General features: G+C 36.9%; 3 protein-coding genes across 3 annotated transcripts; 1 reads left to right on the forward strand and 2 right to left on the reverse strand.

Moving 5' to 3' along the window:
* Positions 1-1,440: 1,440 nt before the first annotated feature.
* Positions 1,441-18,002, reverse strand: LOC127159371 (nuclear factor 7, brain). The gene is made up of 7 exons (XM_051102222.1): positions 15,889-18,002; positions 6,557-7,216; positions 4,407-4,502; positions 4,095-4,325; positions 3,997-4,019; positions 3,067-3,185; positions 1,441-2,345 (listed from the first exon to the last, which is right to left on the reverse strand). The coding sequence occupies exons 2-7, from the start codon at positions 6,953-6,955 to the stop codon at positions 1,816-1,818; spliced, it is 1,398 nt and encodes a 465-aa protein (XP_050958179.1). The 5' UTR covers positions 6,956-7,216; positions 15,889-18,002; the 3' UTR covers positions 1,441-1,815.
* On the forward strand, positions 9,405-14,336 carry tubb4bl (tubulin, beta 4B class IVb-like). The gene is made up of 4 exons (XM_051102234.1): positions 9,405-9,709; positions 10,755-10,863; positions 11,568-11,678; positions 12,956-14,336. The coding sequence occupies exons 1-4, from the start codon at positions 9,653-9,655 to the stop codon at positions 14,011-14,013; spliced, it is 1,335 nt and encodes a 444-aa protein (XP_050958191.1). The 5' UTR covers positions 9,405-9,652; the 3' UTR covers positions 14,014-14,336.
* Positions 18,003-18,144: 142 nt separating the features above from the next.
* crb3a (crumbs homolog 3a) lies at positions 18,145-24,751 on the reverse strand. Its single transcript, XM_051102344.1, has 4 exons — positions 24,363-24,751; positions 23,645-23,849; positions 19,975-20,027; positions 18,145-18,426 (listed from the first exon to the last, which is right to left on the reverse strand). The coding sequence occupies exons 2-4, from the start codon at positions 23,748-23,750 to the stop codon at positions 18,217-18,219; spliced, it is 369 nt and encodes a 122-aa protein (XP_050958301.1). The 5' UTR covers positions 23,751-23,849; positions 24,363-24,751; the 3' UTR covers positions 18,145-18,216.
* Between the last annotated feature and the right edge of the window lie 920 nt (positions 24,752-25,671).

Raw genomic sequence — 25,671 nt, forward strand, 5'->3', positions numbered from 1 at the left:
ACCTGCATAAATTTGCTTTAAATGTCTATCTTTGTTTAACTGAAACCAATGTGACCGAAGTAGCACGGGTATATTTATAGCAATAGCCAAAAATACATTGTATGGGTCAAAATGATCAATTTTTCTTTTAAGCCAAAAATGTTCCATGAAGATATTTTGTAAATTTTCTACTGTAAATATATCAAAACTTAGTTTTTTATTAGTAATATGCATTGCTGAGAATTTATTGCTTCTTTTTTGTACCCTCAGATTCCAGATTTTCAAATATTATTTCGGCCAAATATTACCCTGAGCACTAAAAAGTGATGCCAAGGCTTTGCTTAAAGGGGTCATCAGATGCAAAGTTCACTTTTACATGTTGTTTGAACATTAATGTGTGTTGCCAGTGTATGTACACATCTACCCTATAATGATAAAAATCCATGCAGTGGTTTTTAATTAATCTGTAAAAATAATATCCACTTTTTCAAATCGAGCCATTCTCAGATGCCTGTCGGTGAGGCCACTCCCACGATAGTTGATTGACATGAGCGTCTTACCTCAGACCTGCCCTAAATTTTCTGTAACTGTCTGAACCCCATTGTTTTGATGCCGGAACAGGGATGTAAGTTAGACAAGAATATCTCCGATTGAGCGATTGAGGTGTTGTGTTGCTGGATGTAATAATGAACATAGTGGTCGTCATTTACTCCCAACATCTGAGCCGCTGAAGATGCAGTGGATCACATTTGTTTGTGAAGGGAATGCACCTCCCGATCTACATTTATCGGTCTATGTTCGTGCGAATCATTCGTGATCCAGCTTCACTTACAGCAGAAGTGAGTATAAGGTTTTACTTTTGTTTTTTGTTTTTTTTAATGAGTCTTTGTGATCGCCTTTCCTAATAATGTGCTAGTTAGCAAGTTTAGTGGCTAAATGTGGCTAAAGTAAACAGGCTCGTCACTTCACAGAGAGAAGAGAGGGGCGGGGCAAGCAGAGTTCATTAACATTTAAAGCAACCTCGACGAGAACAGGATGATTTTTGCAAGGTAAAAAGGGTGTTGTACCATTAATAATTATTAACGAAAGTATATTATAGACGTTTCATTAAGACCCTAAAGAATCATATCAACTTGTGGAAAATGGGCATCCGATGACCCCTTTAAGCATTTTGACGTCTATTTGACGTCTGCATTTACATCTGCAAGGTGTATTTGAATGTTTGCTCATCTGCAATACATCTATTGGACGTTTCCTATCAGATGCCAAATAGACGTATATTAGATGTCTTTAAGATTTTTATAATTTAGAATGTATGTAAAACTGACATCTTACAGATGTCTGGCAGATGTTTGTACACAGCAGATGTTTTCCAGATCAAGTGATCTTTAACGGACATCTTGCAGATGTACGTGTGCTATCTGGGACTAACAATCATTGAGACAGAATAAGAAACTGCAGTAGTTTGAAGATTTTTATTAGCACTAGCAGTGAGGATAAGCTTGCACAGACACATTAGGAGAACTGCTTTAGGCTACTTTGATACTTGATGAATACTGATTCAGCAGAACCTGTTACTCTTTTGATACGTGTGCATGTATTTAATACAGGTGTAGTGTATTATTAAGAGGCTCTGTGCATTATAATATCTGAATAACTTCTTTAGCTCAGTAAAATAAGTGGAGTACAGCACTAGATCCCACAATCAGGGGTTGATTTCCATCAGATGAATGAACTGTAAATCACTTTAAGCATCTGTCAAATGTGTATACGTGATGAATTTTCCACAGTTTGTATTTTTCACAATAGATTATTGCCCTATTTTAGATGATACTTTCATGCAGACATCAACACAGGCTTGGAGAGGATCCGCAAAGGATGCTTACTTTGCGTGTAGAAGTACGGCAATAACTTTTCTGTAAAGACCTGTTTGAAAGTGTATACAATTTCTTGACATGATGGGTTTGAAAAAATCACCTCTCCACTGTCCCAGTTCAGCTGAACCAAGAGCCTCTGCAGTTTCTTCTCCACTTTTAAAGGAGTTGGGGGTGATGCCATAGCCCTGTATTGCCCGTCCCGTAGGCAGATGGTCCAGAAGCCATTCTCTGGTCTTGCAGGTACTTCCTGATCTCTCTTCACACTCTCACTGGCCAAGCCCAAGATCCAGTCCTCATTGTCACCAACCTCGATCTCCCAGCTGTGGCTTGCAGAGCTGAAGGCAGTACAGCCCAGCACCTCTGCACTGATGTGGAAACGCTCAGGGTTACTGGGGAGACCTTGGTTTGGGGTGGTATACCAGAGACTGGTCAGGTCATCTGATAGCGTCAAGCAAGGGTGGGCTGTGTTTGGGTCCAAAATTACAGGACCTGGTGAACGAAGGCAGACATTGAAAACGTACTCTGAAATTGTGATTTCCTTGTTTTGAGGTAGCACATGTTGGTACTTGATAACTGGATAACTTAGCCATTTTTACATCACATGACAAGTCCTGTATTACTGGATGAACTTATTCATTGTAAAATAAATTAATTGTGGGTATACATGCTTGCTTTTGTGTAAGGTTACATTCACACTGCACTCAGAAAAAAAAAAAAAGGTCCAAAATCTATCAATGGGGCAGTATCCTTTTAAAAGGTGCACTTTGTACCTTTTTGTTACTCAGAAAGAGTGCATGTTGGTACCCCAAAAGTACATATTAGTATCTAAAGTGTACATATTAGTACCTAAATGGGACATATTAGTGCCTTTTAAAAGAATACTGCCCCAGTGCAACTTTTGTACCGTTTTTCTGAGGGCGTGGGGTCAGTATAAAGTTAAAAAGAAAAAGAAGCTTTTAAAACCCCTGTTTTCTCTCTAGTGTTGACATTATTCAAACAATTCTTGCTTTAAGCAATTGTATTGCAGTTTTATTGAATTATAGCTGTTAATCTCAACAAAATCTCAATATACAGCATGCAGTACTATCAGGATTAAATACGTATAACTATGCAGCAAAATAAATTACTACATAAACCCCTCAGAGATATTAAGGTTAAAATTTGGGCTATTTTTATCAATGTCCATTCTGTACATTAAAGTGATACTTACTGTAAGGTGCAACTGCCTGCATCTTCTCCCAGACCTTGTACTTTAGATTCCCAAGATGTTTCGATTCATCCAACAAAGATCCAGACATGCCTTCTGGATCCTGCAATGTACTCCATGTTCTCCAAACATTTAATAGAGAGCAAGAGAGATCACTGGTTTTGCATCAGATTTACCATTTTGAAGGAAAATTCTTTATCATATAACATTTACAAAATGTATTAAAAATATAATATAATCATTAAATAATCTCAGATTTTATCCATGACAAACCATTTCTATCTTCCTGTGTTTTTGTAACATTTGATGCATTTAATAAAGGGATAGAAAATTGAAAATTACCCCATTTACTCACCCTCAAGCCATCCTAGCTGTATATGACTTTCTTCTTTCAAACAAAAACAAGTGGAGTTATATTAAAAAAAAATGTCCTGGCTCTTCCAAGCTTTATGATGGAAGTGAATGGGTGTTAAGATTTTGAAGCCCATAAAAGTGCATCCATCCATTATAAAAAGTACTCCACACGGCTCTGTAGTTAGAGATTACGGTTTATAAAGTTGTAAATATGTATATTTTTCTTACACAAATGCATCAATTCACTTGAGAAGGCCTTTATTAACCCCCTGGAGCAGTGTTGAGTACTTTCTATGATGAATGGATGCAATTTATTGGACTTCAAAATCCCAACAGCCATTCACTGCCATTATAAAGCTTGGAAGAGCCAGGACATTTTTAATATGACTCCGATTGTATTCGTCTGAATAAGAAAGTCATATACATCTGGCTTGAGGGTGAGTAAATTATGAGGGAATTTTCATGTTTGGGTGAATTATATTCCTTTAATATCCAATTTTAAACCCACCAAGAACCACAAGATTAGATGCAACAGCAAAGAAAAACAAAAAGTAATGAAAAGAAAGTAGATATACTTACCCGTCTATGACGGCTTTGAAATTCTGTAAAAGGTTAACACAAAGACTGACTCAGTGAATGAATGAGAACATTATTCCAAGAGATGTCAATATTCTCACCTGCAGCAATGTTAAATCTTCAGCGTTTAAGGCTCGCTCCATCGCCCTGATCATGTCTGTAAGAGACGATATCCTCCGTGCGTTATCATCATCTCTGTTTTTTACAGCCTCGACCCTGCGCTCTTCCTCCTCCTTCAGTGCCGATAACCTGCGCTCTTCCTCCTTATAAAGAAACTGATGGAGCTTGAGAAACTCATCCTTCATTTGTTTCTCAACCCGCTGGGTCTGATTCTAAGATAAATAATTGATACAAAAGACATTAACTGCCTGACCATTTGACAAAAGCAATATCTGATTAAATGTAATATTAACCTTAATGTGCTCCAAAGTAATGGCTGAAGATTGTCTTGCTTTATTGAATACCTCCAGCTTACGTTGCAGCTCCTTTATGGCAGCAGACATCTTGTCCTGCAAATGAAATATTGTTATTAAGTGTAAAATCAAGGAGGGTGAGAACCAGAAAGGCGTAAGTGACATTTCACCAACTTGACACCAACAGGAAGGCCAAAACAAAAATTTACCATAGATTGATCATTTATAATAAAAGTTTTTAAAAACAGGGATGACTGTATACTTTTGCCAGTAGAAAGAGCTCATCAAGAGCTTTCATTTGATATATATACATACATTTCACCCAAAATGTCACTTACACCCTTCTGGTTCTCACCCCTCGATATATTCCATAATGTGTGAAAAAAGTACTTCAGGAAAGATATTTTGCTTTGGTATCAGCATTAGAGGTGTCTATCACACAAAAGTGATAATATAAATGAAATGAATATTAAATTCAATTAATAATGAATTAAATTAATAATAAAAGAGAAACCAGGGTTATTATATTTAACTAATACTAAAACTAAAAACATAAAAAATAAACTGACTGAAATTAAATAAAATATAAAAAAGGTGAAAATTTATTTATTTCCACCTTATTTCCAACATTTGTCTTTTTTTTCATTTATTTTGATGTACTGTAATAACTAAAACTAAAAGTGTATATATATAAAAAGAAAAAGGAAAATGTAAAAAAAATGTTACTGATACCAAAAATAACATTTTAACTTAATATAGTATATATAGATATAGAGCAATAAAAATTAATCAAAATAAATAAAAATTAAGTTTAAAAATTAGCTAAATTAAAAAGGAAAATATAAAAATAAAATGTTATTGATACTAAAAATAACATTTGAACTTAATATAGCATATACAGAGAGAGAGCAATAAAAATAAATAACATTTAATAAAAAAAAACTAAGAAAAAAAATTGTTAATAAAAACTAGCTAAAATAAAAATGAAAAAGAAAAAATATAATATTGATACTAAAAATAACATTTGAACTTAACTTATTAATTAATATGTTTTTTAAGGGATGAGGGTGTTTACCATTTTGAATAATTGTTGTAATATATATATACATTTTTCATTTTCATTTATTTTCATTTAGTACTACAATAATATATGATATTGTATGATATATAATTGTGTGTGTGTGTGTGTGTGTGTGTGTATATATATACACACACACACACACACACACACACACACACATATATATACATATACATAGTTATACAGTTATATATGGAGAGAGCAATAAAAAATAATAAAACAATGTAATAAGAATAAAGTACAAACTTTAGCTACAATTAAAATGAAAAAGAAAAATATACAAATACATTTATTTTGATACTAAAATAACAACTTAATACCTTTTTAATTAATATCGTGGTTTTTAAGGGATGAGGGCATTTACCACAACCTGTCTATCACAGGCGTAATTTACGGGTGGGACGGGTGGGACACGTTGGAGCACGAATGTTCCATTTATTCACTGATGTGAAGAATTTCGGGCCTAATAATGTCCTATAATAATAAAGGCAAAAACGCACAGTGTCCCACCCACTTTAACAAAGTTACTTCACTGCTGTCTATGTTGTCTACCACCTTTTTATGTTAACAACAAAAGATCTGGGAAGTGTTTTCTATTCACTTTTAAAAGCTAATATGTTTCTTTAATGTGTTATCCAAACTATGCCTGATTAGCTTCATTTGCATTCAGCATAATTTTTTCAGAACAGACTTACAACCAACCAGCTCAGAACAACCGCTGCAGAAGAACTATAACCAAATGAAGCCTCTCTTTTTCAACACACTCCAGCATTACACTAATCCAACCGTGCAAGTATACTTTGAAAGATTTATGCCACATTTTGGATCACATTTTTCCAGAATACAATAGGATGCATATGCCACAATGGGAGCCTGAAGTAGGGGAATGCAGAAGGTGTTGTTTGAAAGCCTGCCATGATCTTTTTGGCCGAACATGCTGAGATAATGTCAAAGCAAACTTGACAAACAGCATTCTTGTTCCCTGCCGCTGTAAATCAGTAACAGCGGCATTGAGCATGACACAATGTAACACAGTTTGTCGAAACAATGCGGCACTGTCAAACTCTACCTTACAGTCCAGAGCCGCCTCTTCCGTGGGAGAGCAGTCGTGACCTTTGTGCATTTTTGAGGCTTGGCACACCACACAGATGGGCTCCTGATCCACCAAACAGAAGAGTTTGAGCTTTTCCCCATGTCTCCAGCACAGGATGTTTGATCCAGATGCACTGCCCTGGCCCCTGCCCAGCAGAAACGCTTCACACAGGTTTTTAAGGGCCCGGTTTGAAGGGGGGGTTTTCTTGGAGGCTTTTCTCCTGCAGACGGGGCAGCTACGAAGGATCGCGCTCTCCCAGAAGTGCTCCAGACAGCTCCTGCAGAAACTGTGGCTGCACGGCAAAAGCACCGGATCCTGGAAGATCTCGCAGCACACGGGACAGGAGAGGTCCTCTTCGGGAAGGCTTGCAGACATGTCTTCTAGCAGGTACTGGGGTTTTAACAGGAGGGAGACATCACAGCTGAAGCTGTTGTTGAGTTTGCAGGTGTTCTCACTCAGCTGGTTTCATGGAGCTCAGTCTGTCTTGACATGCATCAGTAGAGAAGGAGGGGTCTAAGCAGACTGAACTAGTAAAACTAGAAGTCAGGTGTTTTGAATGATGTCAAGAGACGATCATAGCTGATCCACATCCTTCAGCGAGTTCTCGCAGTCTGATTTGAATAGTAGGTGTGGTTTCTTCACATAGATCACATAAAACACTGTGTTAATAAATAATGTGTGTAAATATAAATACACACATGCAAATCTCATTATGGTGATGCAAAACAATCATTTTAATTGTTTACATTGTATAATTCTCACATATCATGGTAGTTTTCGGTGTGCTGTTTCATTTATGCTAACTGAAATTATAACAGGAGTGTTGTAATGACAACAAAATGAAATAAAAAGCACTGAGTCTGGACTTAACTGTTGTGAAAAAAGCACAATGCCAAATAATTAACACCCTATTTATTTAATTAGTTATTAAGTAAGTAAATAAAGTGTGGTGACCTGAAGTTGTCAAATATCTGTATTTACTTTCAAAATTAAGGTATGTTGAATGTGTGGCTATAAAATTGAAATCTTATTAAAATCTGCTGTTGCAGGCAGAGAACTGTGCACTGCACAATAAATAAATAAATAATAATAACAAATAAAAAGATCTGTTGTAAATAAAGATTATTGGAGTAAATTTTTACTGGAAAATACTATTTCTGCTTCAAAAATTCATGTTAAGTTTTTTTGTAAAAGCTAGATGGATGGACAGATAGTCTTAGATAAATACAGACAGAAAGACAGACAGATAGTCTGATAGACAAATAGACAGACAGACAGATAGATGGATGGAGGGACAGATGGACAAATAGTTTTATAGACGAACAGACAGAAAGACAGACGAAAGTCTTACAGATGAATAGATAGTCTGATAGACGAATAAACAGACAGACAGATAGACAGATAGATAGATTGTAAAGATAGATGGACAAACAGACGCACGGATAGTTTTAGACAAATAGACAGAAAGACAGACAGTCTGATAGATGAATAGACAGACAGAAAGATGATAGATAGATAGATAGACAGACAGATAGATAGATAGATGGACGGATGGATGGACGGATAGTCTTATCGACGAAATAGACAGACAGACATACAAGAGTCTAAAAACGGATTAATGCACGGCTAGTCTTAGACAAATAGACAGAAAGACAGACATACAGATAGATGGACAGACAGTCTTACAGACAAATAGACAGTTTGACAGACGAATAGACACAGACAGATAGACAGATGGACAACCACGGATGGATAGTTTTATAGGTGAATAGACAGAAAAGACAGACAGATGAGAGTCTGATAGACTAATAGGTAGATAGATTGACGGACAGACGGGCAGTCTTATAGACAAATAGTTAGAAGGACGGATGGATAGTCTTGCAGACGAATAGACAGAAAGACAGACAGATAGTCTGATAGACAAATAGATAAACGAACGGACAGACAGATGGATGGATCAACAGATGGACGGACAGATAGTCTTACAGACAAATAGACAGACAGACAGATAGATAGATAGATGGACAAACAGACGGACGGATAGTTTTAGATAGAAAAGACAGACAGACAGATGAGAGTCTGATAGACGAATAAATAGTCTGAAAGATGGACAGATGGATGGACATATGGATAGTATTGTAGACAAATAGACAGAAAGACAGACAGATAGTCTGATAGACAAATAGATAGACGGACAGATGGATGAATGGATAGATGGATGGACGGACAGATAGACTTATAGATGAATAGAAAGACAGACAGACAGTCTGACTGACAGACAGATAGATAGATAGATAGATAGATAGACAGATACATAAATAAAAATATATCTTGGCAGATGAATTCCAGACTCCAGGCATTGTGTGCCTTATTAAAAATGCTGATTTCTGATGCTTGTTAGAACAGAATAGAATCTCCAAGCTTTTTGTAATGGTTTCATGGTGTTGCCATATATATCTACAATCTGGCCTCTTATGATTGATTATTAGGCACACAGATCATATGTCTGTTTAAATGTCAGTCTAAAGCATGGCTGTATTAGGATTGACATACCAAGACATAATAATTAAAGAAACAGGACTGTTGGACCACATACATTAATTGAATACCAGCCATTTAAAAAAGTCCCACTTTGGTCAAACACCAATCTTTCTCTGTTGCGGTTTTGTGTAGCCCTCCTACACACACACACACACACACACACACAAAATACCATGGTAGTATCATAGTAGTTTATTACTGTAATGAGAAGCCATTCTTCATTCCCTTTTTTCAGACATGTCTTTATAATCAGTGCTCCTTGGAGAGCCGCCTATCATCTCCGTCCAAATCACAGGCAGCATCCTATCGGGTGTCTCCACGAGCTCAAGGTCCTCCTTCTCTCCTCCAGTCTTGGTTGCCATGGCGATGACGTCATCTTGCACCACACGCTCAGCCCAGTAACGGAGTTCAGAGGCGGGCGTTAATCTCCGAGCGACGGAGAGGAGCAGAAAAAGCAGCTCAGCCCGTGAGCGTGCAGCAGAAGACATCCCTCGATTCCTGAATCCCCGTCATTGTCCTTCCTGCAGCACCATGCGCGAGATTGTGCACCTGCAAGCCGGCCAGTGCGGCAACCAGATCGGAGCCAAGGTAAAATACACCAGTAATGCTGCTTTTTGAGAACTGATGGCTCAGATTTGGACTTGCACTCGATGCCCTCCAAGGCAACTAATCCGGCCCTTAAAAGAATCTTCTAGAAATGCACCGCGGTTCGATTCGATTCGTTCTGCAGCTTTCATCAAATGCATGCACGATTTAAACACGCATTTACCCTATTTGCAGCTGCAGACAGCCGGTGCATTGTGCGCAAAGATGTGCTTTCATTGGGCGTGGAAACGTCTCATCCATTGTACGATGGAGAATGAATGAATTAAACGTTCCTTCGTTTTTTTCCCCTTCTTCTAATTATGGTAATCATGCGATTATGGCACGTTTATTACAGTTAGACCTAATGTATACCTCCAGGGTCAGTTATTTTTAATAGTAACAAGGTTGAATTGTTGGAATTGGTTCCTCCTATCTGCGGGAATGACCTACTTTACGTTTAATTAGCATACGGGAATAAAATACTGTACCTTGGCACCTAATATTTAGCAAATACATAAAAATGCATTGCATATGTATATTATATAGTTGCAAAGCCCATGCATTCGAACCTAGACTATATTTCGGTAATCGCTTAAAGAAAATAACATCACATTCCTCGGATTCATTGGAATCCGTAAAATGTACGTAGTTCTCAAGATTCCAACTATAGGCTAGAGAAGCGTTCTTGAAAACAAGTATATCAAATATTAATTGCGAGTAATCGAAATAATGGAATTATTTTCGTTGCATTTTATTATTTGCTCAGCTGCAGCATCGTTCATTCTTTAGTTTTTTTTAATTATTATTTATTTTTTGATCCTACATGAATTTTTAACTCTACATATTTGATGCTCATTTTGCTCATTCTTTCGTTTTTTTTTTTTATTTCTAACGATATAAATATGATTTTTTTTTCTGTTTTTCTGTCTACGTCTGTCTCTCCCCCACCATCTCTCTGGCCTCCGCCCTGTTGTCTCTCCTCCTCCTCCTCCTCCTCCTTCTCCTCCTCCTTCTCCTCCCTCTCTCTCTCTCTCTCTCTCTCTCTCAGTTCTGGGAGGTTATCAGCGATGAGCACGGCATTGATCCAACCGGAACATATCATGGAGACAGCGACCTGCAGCTAGACAGGATCAGTGTTTATTACAATGAGGCCACAGGTATTTTTTTTAATATCATAAAGGTTGCAGAAACAAGAATTGTCAGTGTCTTTATGCGCTATTTAAATACAATATATTTGGTGACAGCATAAATATATGGTGGGATCCAAAGATTTGAAGCGACATTGAAAATCTGGGATGCAAAAGCACTGTTTTCATCATTAACAAAAAAAAATAAAGAAATAAAATAAAGAAATAAGTAAATAATATAAATTATTTAATTATTAAATAAATAAATAAAATAAAAATAATAAAATGCTTTTTTAAATTTAATTTAGTTTAACTAAAATAACAAAAGCACATAACAAAATTACTATGAATGACATTACAACTACAACTGAAAATAAAAGCTCATTCAAAATGAATAAAAAATATAATAGTATACAAATAACACTAAAATTAACACTGTAAAAGTGGACATTAAGTTTTACTGTAATTTTTTTATAGTCACTAAAGTAAGGTAAGCAAAATTGTCACATTGTTAACTCCTTTGCATGAAAGAATGACAAAAACCAAGCTTTGAATTATTCTCAGATCATGTTGGATAACATGATCATTAGGTTTTACACAAACTTCATACAGCTTGAGTGCTGCTATTTGATACGAGTTGTATTGCTTTTAGTTATGCAAAATGTAAGTCAACATTGTGGTCTCAAACCTTTAAACATCATTTGCATGCACATTGTATCTGTCTCCTTTTTTAGGTGGGAAATATGTTCCCCGTGCCATCTTGGTGGATCTGGAGCCTGGCACAATGGATTCAGTTCGCTCTGGACCCTTTGGACAGATATTTAGGCCTGACAACTTTGTGTTCGGTAAGCTAATCATTCATCAAATGTTTTTACCCATTACCTTTGTTATTTCCACCATGTGCTGCTACAGTATCATTTTACACACTTAGTATTTATGAATCCACATGGCTTTCAATAGTATTCTCTTTTCTGTTGGACCAGGGCTGGGCAGCTTTGATCCTGGAGTGCTACTGTCCTGCAGAGTTTAGCTCCAACTTTAATTAAACAAACCTGTCTGTAGCTTTCTAGTCTTGATCTTCTAGATCAGGGGTGCCCAAACTCGCTTCGCTCAAACCCCAATTAAACACACCTGAACCAGCTAATCAAGCTCTTACTAGGCATACCAGAAACTTCCCGACAGGTGTGTTGAGGCAAATTCAACTAATCTCTGCAGGACACTGGCTCTCCAGGACTGAGTTTGGGCACCCCTGTTCTAGATCTTGAAATCCTTGATTAGCTTTTTCAGGTGTGTTTGATTAGTGTTGAATCTAAACTCTGTAGGACAGTGGCCCTCCAGGACCGAAGCTGCCCATTCCTGTGTTGGATGCTAGAAGTAGTTAAAATTTAACTTGGTGGATGTCTGCAAATTCCTGTCAAAATGAACTCCCTTAAAGACTTGAGATTAGGGATAGGCAACGTCGGCCCTGGAGTGCCGATGACCTGCAGAGTTTAGTTCCAACTCTAATCAAACACACCTGAACAAGCTAATCAAGGTCTTAAGGATTACTAGGGCTACAGGCATTTTTTTTTTTTTCTGGGTTGTAACTAATCTCTGCAGGACGTCGGCACTCCAGGACCGACGTTGCCTATTCTATTGCTTTAGATGCACCAAGATGGTGTACTCATATTCATACTATGAAAGGGAGAAATTTCAACACACAATATGGTGCAATAAGTCCCATCTTTTTAAATAAAAGAGTCAATTGCCAATTGGTAAAGTCATCACCAGATGCCGTTAGAAGCTACGGTTCTGTGTCAGTTTAACCCAGGGGTGTCCAAACTCGGTCCTGGAGGGCTGGTGTCCTGCAGAGTTTTGCTCCAACTTGCCTCAATCCACCTGCCGGGAAGTTTCTAGTATGTCTACTAAGAGCTTGATTAGCTGGTTCAGGTGTGTTTAATAAGACTTGGAGCAAAACTCCACAAAACACCGGCCCTCCAGGACCAAATTTGGGCACCTCTGGCTTAACCAACCAAGTAGATAGGACTTGCTCTTGGTTGCCTGAAGGTGTTGCAAATACGGCCACCAAGTGATCACACTTGACTTGAAAGGGACTTTCAATGCTACATTTTAATGCTTGCAGGTCAGAGTGGTGCTGGAAACAACTGGGCCAAGGGTCACTACACAGAAGGAGCAGAGCTAGTGGACTCAGTACTGGATGTTGTTCGCAAGGAAGCAGAAAGCTGCGACTGCCTGCAAGGCTTCCAGCTCACCCACTCTCTGGGTGGAGGCACTGGCTCCGGAATGGGCACCCTCCTCATCAGCAAGATCCGCGAAGAGTATCCCGACCGCATCATGAACACCTTCAGCGTGGTGCCCTCGCCTAAGGTATCCGACACCGTGGTGGAGCCCTACAACGCCACACTATCGGTCCACCAGCTGGTTGAGAACACCGACGAGACCTATTGCATCGACAACGAGGCTCTCTACGACATCTGCTTCCGCACCCTTAAGCTCACCACACCAACCTACGGCGACCTCAATCATCTCGTCTCGGCCACCATGAGCGGCGTCACCACCTGCCTCCGCTTCCCTGGCCAGCTCAACGCCGACCTTCGCAAACTTGCCGTCAACATGGTGCCCTTCCCACGTCTCCACTTCTTCATGCCCGGCTTTGCTCCACTCACTAGCCGAGGCAGCCAGCAGTACCGCTCGCTCTCCGTGCCCGAGCTCACGCAGCAGATGTTCGACGCCAAGAACATGATGGCCGCCTGCGACCCCCGTCATGGCCGTTACCTGACCGTGGCTGCCGTCTTCCGCGGACGTATGTCCATGAAGGAGGTGGACGAGCAGATGCTGAACGTCCAGAACAAGAACAGCAGCTACTTTGTCGAATGGATCCCCAACAATGTCAAGACCGCTGTGTGCGACATCCCACCCCGCGGGCTAAAAATGGCAGCCACCTTCATCGGCAACAGCACAGCCATCCAGGAGCTCTTCAAGCGCATTTCCGAGCAGTTCACCGCTATGTTCAGGCGCAAGGCTTTCCTGCATTGGTACACCGGCGAGGGCATGGACGAGATGGAGTTCACCGAGGCCGAGAGCAACATGAACGACCTGGTGTCCGAGTACCAGCAGTACCAGGACGCCACTGCCGAAGAGGGCGAGTTCGAAGAGGAGGGCGAGGAGGAGGTCGCCTAAATCGCAAATATTGTTTCTTCCACTCCATCCTCCACATTTCATCCTTCTCACCACAAACCAGTGCTCTCCAGAACAATGAATGGGTTTTCACATTCAGTATCCACCAATGACAGTCATCCCCCCTACCCCTACAAGTGACATTGCGAGGAATTGTGAACTTTTGGTTTGGTTTTGTGTTTCTGAATGTTGTGAATGCACGCCATCAAATCCCCCCTCACATCCAAGTGAAACGCAAGTGATTTTAACTGTGAAGCCTTCAGATTCAAGAACGATGTAACTGGTGTCAGTGTCAATCTGAATAAAGGCTACTTCTACATCTAAAATGCTTTGTTGCTGTTTTTTGTAATGTCACAGAGGGTTACATGATAATCAAGACCTTTGATTATCTTTGGAACATAAGTTAGTTTTTTGATGAAATTCAAGAGCTTTTTGATACTGTACGCACAGAAAACAAAAATAAGATTTTATTCAACAATTTCTTTTCTTCTGTGTCAATCTTGATGCCTGTTCATGCACAAAAAGTATTTTCGTAGCTTCATAAAATTAAGGTTAAACCACTGATGTTGCATGGACTATTTCGAAGATGTCTTTACTACCCTTCTGGGCCTTGAATGTGTCAGTGGTTTTGCTGTCAGGGTCAGAAAGCTCTCAGATTTCATCAGAAATATCTTAATTTGTGTTTTGAAGATGAACGAAGGTCTTATGGGTTTGAAGCCACAGGAGGATAAGCAATTAATGACAGAATTTTAATTTTTGGGACACAGGATGGCCTAAATAATTTAAAATAAGACAAACCAAGCTTTAAAATGAGCTAAAACAGCCGAAAAACAAAACTGTGAGATGGCATATTTCTTATTTTAATTTGTTCTCTCAACAACTGTCCTTATTTATGAACCATGGTTCTCATGGTTTTGGAAAACTTGGATATGTGAGGGAATAGCTACACATTTTTCCAGTTACGTCAGCCTCTAAAATATTTCATCAGATAGGAATCACAAACAGCTAGAGAATGCTTTTAAATTATTCTAAAATTAAGTCATACTTTTAAGTTATTTACAGTTACTTTATTTAATTATTTAATACATCGCCATTCAGTTTTTGGGGCACTGTCTTTGTAAATGTTTGGGGCCCAAAAAAAAAAAAAATAATGTAGATCATAAATTAATTTGCTATGAATTTCCTGATCTTATCGATTGAAATTTACAGTATATCACTGCTGCTATTGTGTTTCGCTAACAAAAGAAAATGGCAGCATAAAACAACTGCTTGAAAGACAAACTATAGACCACTAGAGCGCAGTGTTCCTAAAAACAAATCTCTTCCTCACAATAAGCTCTTGCAGTGTTCTTGGCCAGCAAATTATTGTGAGACACTGCCTTAAGCATTGCTGGCTGATTACTGTACTATGCTTCTTAAGGAAAACACTCCTCCATGCACACCCTAATATTATTGCGGTGTCAGCATTTAAAGCACATTTATATAACGTCATAAAATTTCAAATTTGCCTACACCTATCCAGTTATAGATATTTGTGGATTGGGCCTTGTAGCCGCCTTACTTTCCAACGCAGAGGTAAGATATTTTCTGTGGATGTGCAAGACTTCTGATTCATTAACTGACAGGCAAATAACTAGACGAAACAGTAAATGTGTTTGCACTGCAAGTAAGATAATTAAATAATATGGAAAAAAAATACTAATTTGCAACATCAAGCAGACGGTTTTGTACATCTCAAATAACTGTAAAAGGAGAACACGTTAAAAAATAGCCGCACCCACTATTGTGTATGAAAGTATGGATCGAATGTAAAACAAATGCGTTAAGAATACATACAAAAATAAAGAATTTTGACTCTGACTTAGGATGGGTAAATACCTTATGCGCCAGAGAAACAAATGCGCAGCCATCTTCAGAATTGTTATTGAACTTCCGTTTTTGCGGTTGCTCTAGCGGACGTCACGTCAGTGGACCGGTAAAATTTTAAAACGAGCGGTTCATTCATAAACATACTATCTTCACGCTGTGGAAATACAAACGGAAGACAAAGTATTCGTGCAAAATTCCACAATGGACCCTTTTCACAAACCTGTGATGACGCGTTTTAACGGTCATCATGATCATAAAACTTTTTTTTGTTGTTTTGTTTTGTTTTTGATTTTTAAAAATATGTATGTGCATTTATAACACTATACTTTGTATTAAACTACATTTTCGTCATGTTACAAAAAAATAGGAGGGACGGTAAATTTGACATTGTTCTCTCTTCTGACTGCAGATATCAGTTTCTCTCATTTTTTTTCCTTTGACTGAAAGTCGTGAAAACACTATTGTGTCGTTTTTCTTTTGCTATTTGAGCAAATGTGAATGCAAAAAAATTTATTTGTGGTACTCTCCCATTCACTCGGATTTTACCCAACTATGACGACTTCCGCTATGAGAAACGTGAGAAATGTGAGAAAGGTCCACTGTCACATAAACACCCATCTGTTCACCACATCACGGCACAGCAATTTATTTTGTTGCGTAATAACATTATTTTAAGGTAGAGACTGTATCTTACGCGGAAGTATAACACTTAATGTGTTAGTTTAATAAAATAATGTTTTAATGAAAACATTAATAATCGTTTTATAAAAGCAAAGGCACCCGAGGCGGTGCTGTATTGTAAATATAGTAACTCCGCTGAGCGTTGTGCCTAACAAAACCCATTAGCAGTGATTAAATTCACAATATAGCATGACCATTGTGCCTTTTAATCTTATATAAGTGACCCTGGACAACAAAACCAGTCGTAAGTAGCATGGGTATATTTGTAGAAATAGCCAACTATACAATGTATGGGTCAAAATTATCAGATCGTATTCCATGAAGGTATTCCAGCACATTTCCTGCTGTAAATATATCAAAACATAATTTTTGATTAGTAAGGTGCATTGCTAAGAACTTCATTTGGACAACATTAAAGGTGATTTTCTCAATATTTAGATTTTTTTGCGCCCTCAGATTTTCAAATAGTTGTATCTCGGAAAGCTTATTTATTCAGCATTTAGATGATGTAAAAATCTTAATTTCAAAAAATGGACTTTTATGTCTGGTTTTGTGGTTCAGGGTCACATTATAAAAGGCACAATTTAGCAGATTCTGAAACGCTGAAATTTGTAAAGGCACTCAATTGAAACAAAATGCATGAAATATTTGAGTGTAAACATTCATGCTATGACAAAAGAATCAAAAACGATTCCAAGTAGAATTCATTGTTGCACTGATTCAAATTTCTGGACAATTAATATTAGATTAAATTATATAGATAAGGAAACATTGCTGAGGTAAATCAAGACAAATGCAGCTATTGAAATAATCTGGGAAAAGTGGTTTCAACAAACATGAGTATGAACATCCTATATTGTGAGCAGTTTGATTTGAATAAATATTTAAAGGAGTAGTGTGCATAATCTAGGGCCAACAAACAGAAATGCAAAAACAGTTTTAAATGCAGTCAGCTTTCATTATTCAGTCAAACAGATAGCCCCACTCCCAAATTCACCATTGGTTGAGCTGATGCTGTTAAAGAGATAGTTTACCCAAAAATTAAAATGTTGTCACCAAACAGCCATTAACTTCCATAGCATTTTTTTCCATACTATGGAAGTCAATAACTAATGTCAAATGTTAAGTTACCAGCATTCTTAAAAATGTCTTCTTTTCTAAAACTCATACTGGTTTTGAACAGCTTGAGGGTGAAAGAATTTTCATATTTGGGTGCACTGTCCCTTTAAATCTGGCCCATTCTGAATGCAAAACAAACAGACTGCAATTCTGTTTTGTGTCACTAGGGGTGCAGAATTAACACACTTTACCTTAAACACTTAACACTACATACAAACATCAGCATTTCTGTGTGTACCTGTGCTAAAACAGATGACACAACACAAAATGAAGTATTCAGAGAAAAGCTACCAGTCTAAAATGGCATGAAATGCTAGAGAGCCGCACGTGCAGATCTGTGCTGTGAAATCTGTTGCCTTTTGGAGAGAGGATCTGTTCCTTCAAGTTTCTTCCAAGTAGTCAGACTCGCCTTGTTTAACCAGAACACAGGACTGAGTTTCCTTCAGAAACGTTCCGTAGTTAATGTTTATCCGTTTAACCATTTTTGGAATTGAGTCATTGCTATCATGTGCTGCTGGTTAGTCATGAACCAGTGTGTCAAATCAGTCTCTCCTCTTTGGGTAGTTTGAGAGCGTCAGGCGTTTCTACACTACGTGTTCCTGACTGCTCCTCTGCGCTGGGTCGATACGTCCCCTCTGTCTGTCTCTTCTTCTTTACCACGCAGAACAGAAATACCAGAACCGCTGTTAAAATAGCCAGTACTCCCAGGACCACAGTTGGTACCACAATGGCCACAATATTAGGGCCCTGGATAAAGAAAAATAGGAATGTTAATCAACTAAAGCAGTACAACAGGATTTGACTGCATAAACAAATCAGATATTGTGATATGTTTTCAATCCAAAGCAATTTAGAACTGTAATGAAATTCCTAAATTGAAGTAGCAAACAAGATGCAAGGTTGTCCTTACAGCGTAATTATGTTTAAATGCCATGTACTTACTGTAGGGTTGGGATTTGGTTTAGGGTTAGATGCATGTAATTATGCATAATTTATGTAACAAGGACACTGGAAAGTGAGAAGTGTTACTGTATGCAGTAAACATTTCAATTTGAGGATATAGTATAATGGAAGAAATTCACACTTTTAATGTCACCAACTGCGTAGTAGTTGGGCGGGTTTTGTTGTGAAAACCTGGCAACCCTGCATATTAGACTGATTTCTGAAGGATCGCGTGACACTACAAACTAGAGGTCTACTGATATTGGATTTTACAGATACTGATAACTAGGTTGGACCACACTGGCCGATACCGATTAATCGACCGATAGTTTTTAAAATGGATACTGAACGGAAAATAAATAGTGCTCTACTATTTAAAAAAAAAAAAAAGTAGCCTACTGAACCATACTTTCTAAATGAATAAAAATATTAATATTAATTATATATTGATCATTACAGTTAGTTTATTGTTCATTAATGTTAACAAAAGCAACTAAAATCTTTAAAATATATCAGTAAATGCTGAAATTAACACACTCTAACAAGGAACAATATTTCTATTCTACAGCTTTTATCAATCTTAATGTTACAAATGGACTCATATTGTAAAGTGCTACCATTACATCAACAATCAAGCTGAAGATGGCCATCTTTAAATATCTACACAAAGGCCACAGTATTGAAATTACATACATATGGATATTGTGTACTTTCACAGTTTAACTGCTGTTATTCTAGAACATTTGTGGTTATCTAATCAAAGTATAAAAGTGTCTTGTGTCTAAACAAATGGCACTTGCTGTTAGTGATTTCCGCCACTCTTGTGCTGTATAATAAAGACTATAGGAACTTTGCTGTATAATGACGACCTTCTCAGCCTCTCCAGCAACGGACCCAACCCGGAAAAAACTATTGGCATGGATATTTGCTGATAACCGATAGTTCCACCAATCAACTATCGGTGCCGATTAATCGGCAAACCGATACGTCAGTCGACCTCTACTACAAACTGCAGTAATGATGCTGAAATTCAGATTTGGAATAAATTACATTTAAAAATATTTCGATCAAATATCAAAGCATGCAGCCTTGGTGAACATAATAAACTTATTTCAAAACATTATAAAAAAAAAAAAAAAAAAAAAAAAAAAACCTTATTAACTCCAAAGTAAGAACAATTTATTTCCCAGAATGCCCTAGTTTACTTTAAGCTTTTAGATTCTATTTCTTATTCTCAATTTTGGGAAACTCTTATTCGGTCAAACAAAGAGTATACTGGCCAATAGTTGATCAGATATTTATACTTCCAGACAGATGATGCACTTTAGAGAGAAAATGAACAAACAACCACACCTGAGGGCTGGAAGTTGTAGCTGTAGTGTTACTGGACATTGTGGTCGGTTCCTCTGCAAACAGAAAACATTACAATGAGATATACCAATTTTAAATGACGATCAACAGACTTTGACTTTGGTTCTCATCCTAATGCAAATCTGCCATTGGTTCTTTAATGACAGTGTTGCAGCTCAAAGTAGCATATTTTGGTTCTGTAATATTTTATCTGAAGTATGACTGTATCATTTCAAATCACATGACTATGCTGCGCAACTCTCATAGAGCTCACTACACTCTTAAAAATAAAGGGGTGTTTTTGTGATGATGTCATAAAAGAACCATTTTTGGCTCCCTAAAAAACCTTTCAGTGAACAGTTCCTAAAAGAACCATTTTAAAGAACATTTAAAACATCTAAGAATTTTTTCCACCATAAAATACCTGTTCTGCATTTTAAAGGTTCCATGGATGTTCAAGATTCTTCATTGAACCATCGATGCCTATAAAGAACCTTTATTTCTAAGAGTGTATTAAGGCTATATTTCTGAGAGAAAAAAAAACAAAGAAACATATGAGAATGAGAACTAAATGTTAACAAAAGAGGAACTTGAAGTTTTTTCTATGTTGAATGGTATAAACTGTAATACATCTGCGGTGTGATGGTGTAATCTTACAGTTTAAATGTTTTACAACAATATTATGAAACCCAGCACCCAACATTCAGTACGTGTTCAGAGCTTCTTTTTTTTTTTTTTTTTTTTTTACCAGGATCTGAATACAAAAAGTGACAAAAAGTTATTTCTTATTATGTAATTACATACAGTAGTCAACATTTGAAGTGGATCAAAAACTTTCATCTAAGTTGTCCTAAAACCAAAACAATACCCATTCTTGTCTTAGGACAACTTTGATGAACTTTTTCGATCCACTTCAAATGTTGACTACTATACACCTACACAACTGATATGCCTGTTAGCTTTAAGTTCATCTACATTCTTGTGCAATCCTAAACGTTGACAAAATACACTTTTATCATACATACTTTCAAAATCTTCTGGGAAAACTAAAATATTTAATGACTCATGTTTCACAGTGACAATGTCCCTTCCGATACTAATAAGCAACAAACAATGATTCACAAATATAAACTTAAGGATACTGACTATTTGAAAAAAGAATAAAACAAAGTGTTCCAACATCTCCCCTTCAATAGGCAATCGTCTACACAGTGTATAAAATTGCACTTGTGAAGTACATTTTCATTGTCTGTATATCCACTGATGATTTCACTGGTGACCTAACATAAAACATAACATAACATTATGAATGTCTCAGTTATTTGGCCATTAGCTTTCCTAAAGACTAGTTTGGCCTTCCCTACATGAGAGCATTATAATGGTAATTGCTGTTGGTAGGTTCATTTTATTTCAGTGAATTATGTGTCAAGCTGTCCGTTTCAATTAATGTGTTCAAAACTGTTCAGGTTCAATTATTCGTTTTCATCATCAATTTAAAAATGTCATTTTTGTATCCAACTTTTTCTTCCTGTAAGAGTAGGCGTGGCCATTTGTCAATTTTATGAGCTTAGCTTCTGGTCTCATCCACATCCAGCTATTTTTAGCTGTACAAAACAGTTTGTTTTGCTGGTTGATATTATTGGTGTGATTACCATATTATTTTAATGTATTATCTTAATTATGAACACACTGGATTATAGTGCAAACAGTTTTACTATTTACTGCACGTTGTTATTCTTCTCATTATTTCCCTATAGCGGATAATGAACCAGAAGTCTCACCCATAGGCTTACTTCCACGTTGAAGAAAAAGGTAGATAGATTACTTTATAACTGTCTCCTTGTTTAATATTAAAGACCAAAGTATCAACATGGTAACCCATACTTAGCCTCAATTTGGTAAGGAACAACAAATTCCTCACACCCCAGATAATCTCAAAATTTGGCAACTTTGTAAAATCTCGAGTTTCGATGCATGTGATCACTGAACTTTGACAAATCATAATGTGCATTTGAAGGTCAGAGAACATGTAATGGAACAAACTGCTGACTTGATTGAAAATAAATGTTACACTTGCAAATTGATGATTAAAAGTAAAAGTAACGCAATGACAACACACACACATATAAATATATAGAATAGAGAGATTGAGAGAGAAAAAGAAAAAGAGAGAGAGTGGGAGGATACAAATAAAAAAGAGAAAATGTTAATCATTTACAGGAGTAAATAATCCCTGAAGGGCAAAAGTGCAAAGATAACTTTAAGAAGGAAAGAAACTTGCTGCAAGACTAATCATGAAGCACGTGTACCACAGTAAATTTGTTGTGAACATTTACAGCCCCATTCAAGTATGAATCTCATAAACATCATAAAAATTAAAACAAAAATGCAAATAAATTATGTTTTACAAAAAGAAAATGACACCTGTTTTATGGTCAAGCCTCTTTTTGCATTCTGACATTATTTTCTGTGACCCAAGACCACAAAACTAGTCAAAAGATTCAATTTTTTTGAAATTGAGACTTATACATCATCTGAAAGCTGAACAAATAAGCTTTAGGATCTGGAATGTGGAAAATCTGGAATCTGAGGGTGCAAAATAAATAAATACTGAGAAAATCACCTTTAAAGTTGTTCAAATGAAGTTCTTAGCAATGCATATTGCTAATCAAAAATTAGGTTTTGATATATTTATGGTAGAAAATGTACAAAATATCTTCTTGGAACTTTGTTTAATTTTTTGCCAATGGTTTTTGGCAAAATTGATCATTTTGACCCATGCAGTTTTGGCTATTGCTACAAATATACCCATGCTACTAATGATTGGTTTTGTTGTCCAGGCTCACGATTAATTCTGTACCAAATTCTTATTTTCTTTAAGTCAGCAACAGCAGGCTGTGCAAAAAACACCACGATAATGTATTTAAGTTAAGGTTAAGTTACAACACTTTATTTTAACCATTTTCTAACCACTAACTATGACTTTCACCTCAGTAAACTGCTAATTTCCTGCTTATTAATAGTTAATAAGGTAGTTGATGATGTAGGATTTAGGGATCAAAAATACGGTCATGCATAATAAGGCATTAATATGTGCTTTATAAGTACTAATAAATAGTCAATATGCTAGTAATATCTATGCTAATAAGCAACTAGTTATTAGTGAGTAACGGATCCTAAAATACATTGTTGCCAGTAATACATAATATTTTACATTACAGTATTTAGAGTTGAATATTTTGCTTTGCAGTAATGAGAATTTGTTGCTGAAATGTACCTGTAAAATAGTACAAAGTCTATTTTTTTGTAAGGAAAGTATAACTTTCTTGCATCTTTTGTGTGATTTCCAGGGTGAAATATAATTTGGGCAGGTTTTATGAGATTGATGGTTTATTATTGAGCACTTCTCATACATTTTGTACCATTTTACGACCTTGCAACAATGCCTTGAATATTTCTGCAGGTAACCGACATGCTTGAGCTTGTCTGTTCAAAAAAAAAATACCGTACTAACTTAGTACAAGTTAGAGGAGTGTTCCTCGCCTCTTGTGTTCAGATTAATCTGATGCAACTCTAGCTGTTAAATGCACTGAGCTTCAAAAGTGATTAATAGTCGGGATACTCTCAAAGTTCAGTTTCGGATATGACTGCAGAGGTGGAGTGAGTGACTCACCCTGGGCCGAAACATTCCTGAGAAGCAGCAGCAGAAAACTCCCTGCCAATAGCCCAACCTGCCGTATCATCTCCGGGATGGAGTCAATCTGCACCCCTACCCTCATCCAGAAAGGGCTGATGCTCCGGATAGGGTGGAGCGGAGGTGATCAGTAAATCATGTCCGAGATCAAAGAATAAAAACTGTCCTATCTGTCTCTGGCGAGCTGCAAAAGAAGAGTAGAAACGTCTGTTAGGATCTGAAGTTGCTTTGCAAACTTGATCGTATCATTTAAAACAAACAAAATCAGTTACAGCAACTAGACTATCAGTTACTAACTACAGGGAATCTGATAATTTAGCTTCCTAATCTTATTGTTTATAATCTCTTCATTTAAATTTTGGATTTACAATATATTACAATATTACACTGTATACTGTATACCCAAATACACTGATTCATTCCATTATAGGCCTTGTTGTCTATTCTTGTGCAAACTCGCATTTCAGAAGATCACCATGTGTAAATTCCTTTCTGGTAAATATTTCTTCAAGACGTATTGGGATGTGTTTAATACATAACAGCTGACCCTGGCCATATGTAATAGAAAAGGTATTTATTTTTCATTTCTCAACCTGTAACCTTTATCCAGCCACGACATGCACATTCCTTCCTTTTATTTGTGTTGCTAAGGAAACATTAATCCATGCGAGACACGTAAACAAGACAAAACTCATACCTGTTTGTTCACCTTCATAATCCACGATGTTTCCCGACGAATATATGTAGACTATATATCCAATAGGTCTGACCGTAACTCGCTTCCGCCTCACCTTACCGGTGAAATGAAGTATTTAAACCGAAACTATCGCGACACTCCGTCGTCCTGCTCATAATAATAATACATTGTCCTTCGAGATCCTGCCCTGGTATCAATGGTGGTCTTGTGCGGTTGGTATTTACTAGTGTGTTGAGTGAATGCTCGAGCTGGGTTTTTCTTCTTCCTAAATTCTCATCGCTGATCACATGGTTCAGTGTCGTGTTACAACACCTGAGTCCAGCTACTACCTGTGGCGTGAGACAGTCGCGCTATTGTGCGCAGACATCCACCTGCGCACCGGAGCGATGCGCGCTCTCGCACAACGGCTTCACTGACGCACATCACCACTGTTTTGATCTTTGTGTGCTAATTTGAATATTTGATGGACCTCAAATGGTTTGCATGTGCATCTGACTGATTTGAGGTTTTAAACTTAAACTATTTTTCAAACTTTAAACTGCTTTAAAGTTTAAAGAGATTTAAATAACATACACTATCCCTCGCTCTCTCTCTCTCTCTCTCTCACACACACACACACACACACACACACACACACACACATTATCGATACCAACAGTTTGAAGTGCTCTTTTAGTGTTGCGACCTCCAGTGGTAGCGAATGAACTTTTAATCTTATAAGAAAAAATTCTTGACATACCACAGTTCTGTTAATCCCTTTTCTCCTTTCAGGAAAATTCTTTAACCACTTCGTGACTGTTGTTTCGTTGATGATCCACACACAGAAAAAATGAAATTGGCATTAAATTTGCCCGCTGAGACAGAAAAAAATATGAGAACAATGAATAATATAATATAATATAATATAATATAATATAATATAAAGACAATATAATTACAAAAATGTACAACAACAAAAATAAACTATACCAGTCAAAAGTTTTTATACAGTAAGATTTTTAATGTTTTTAAAGAAGTCTCTTCTGCTCACCAAGCCTGCATTTATTTGATCCAAAGTACAGCAAAAACAGTAAAATGCTGAAATAACTGTATTATTTAAAATAACTTTTTTCTATTTTAATAGATTTTAAAATGTAATTTATTCCAATGATTTCAAAGCTGATTTTTTAGCATCATTACGCCAGTCATGATCCTTCAGAAATCATTCTAATATCCTGATTTAATGCTCAAAAACATTCATTATTATTATTATTATTATTATTATTATTATTATGTTGAAAACAGCTGAGTAGAATTTTTCAAGTTTCTT

The sequence above is a fragment of the Labeo rohita genome, chromosome 3, assembly GCF_022985175.1.
Source record: "Labeo rohita strain BAU-BD-2019 chromosome 3, IGBB_LRoh.1.0, whole genome shotgun sequence".
Taxonomy (NCBI): Eukaryota; Metazoa; Chordata; class Actinopteri; order Cypriniformes; family Cyprinidae; genus Labeo; species Labeo rohita.

Bases quoted from the DNA above. Each gene is read 5' to 3' on its own strand.
- LOC127159371 (XM_051102222.1), bottom strand. From the start codon at position 6,955: ATGTCTGCAAGCCTTCCCGAAGAGGACCTCTCCTGTCCCGTGTGCTGC. The intron at 4,020-4,094 runs GTGAGAATATTG...AACCTTTTACAG, and splicing joins AAGATTTAACATTGCTGCAG to AATTTCAAAGCCGTCATAGA. The intron at 2,346-3,066 runs GTAAGTATCACT...TTCGTTCACCAG, and splicing joins GCAGGCAGTTGCACCTTACA to GTCCTGTAATTTTGGACCCA.
- tubb4bl (XM_051102234.1), top strand. From the start codon at position 9,653: ATGCGCGAGATTGTGCACCTGCAAGCCGGCCAGTGCGGCAACCAGATC. The intron at 9,710-10,754 runs GTAAAATACACC...TCTCTCTCTCAG, and splicing joins GCAACCAGATCGGAGCCAAG to TTCTGGGAGGTTATCAGCGA. The intron at 10,864-11,567 runs GTATTTTTTTTA...CTCCTTTTTTAG, and splicing joins TTATTACAATGAGGCCACAG to GTGGGAAATATGTTCCCCGT.
- crb3a (XM_051102344.1), bottom strand. From the start codon at position 23,750: ATGAGGGTAGGGGTGCAGATTGACTCCATCCCGGAGATGATACGGCAG. The intron at 20,028-23,644 runs GTGAGTCACTCA...TTCTGTTTGCAG, and splicing joins CAGGAATGTTTCGGCCCAGG to AGGAACCGACCACAATGTCC. The intron at 18,427-19,974 runs GTGTGGTTGTTT...TTCTTTATCCAG, and splicing joins CTACAACTTCCAGCCCTCAG to GGCCCTAATATTGTGGCCAT.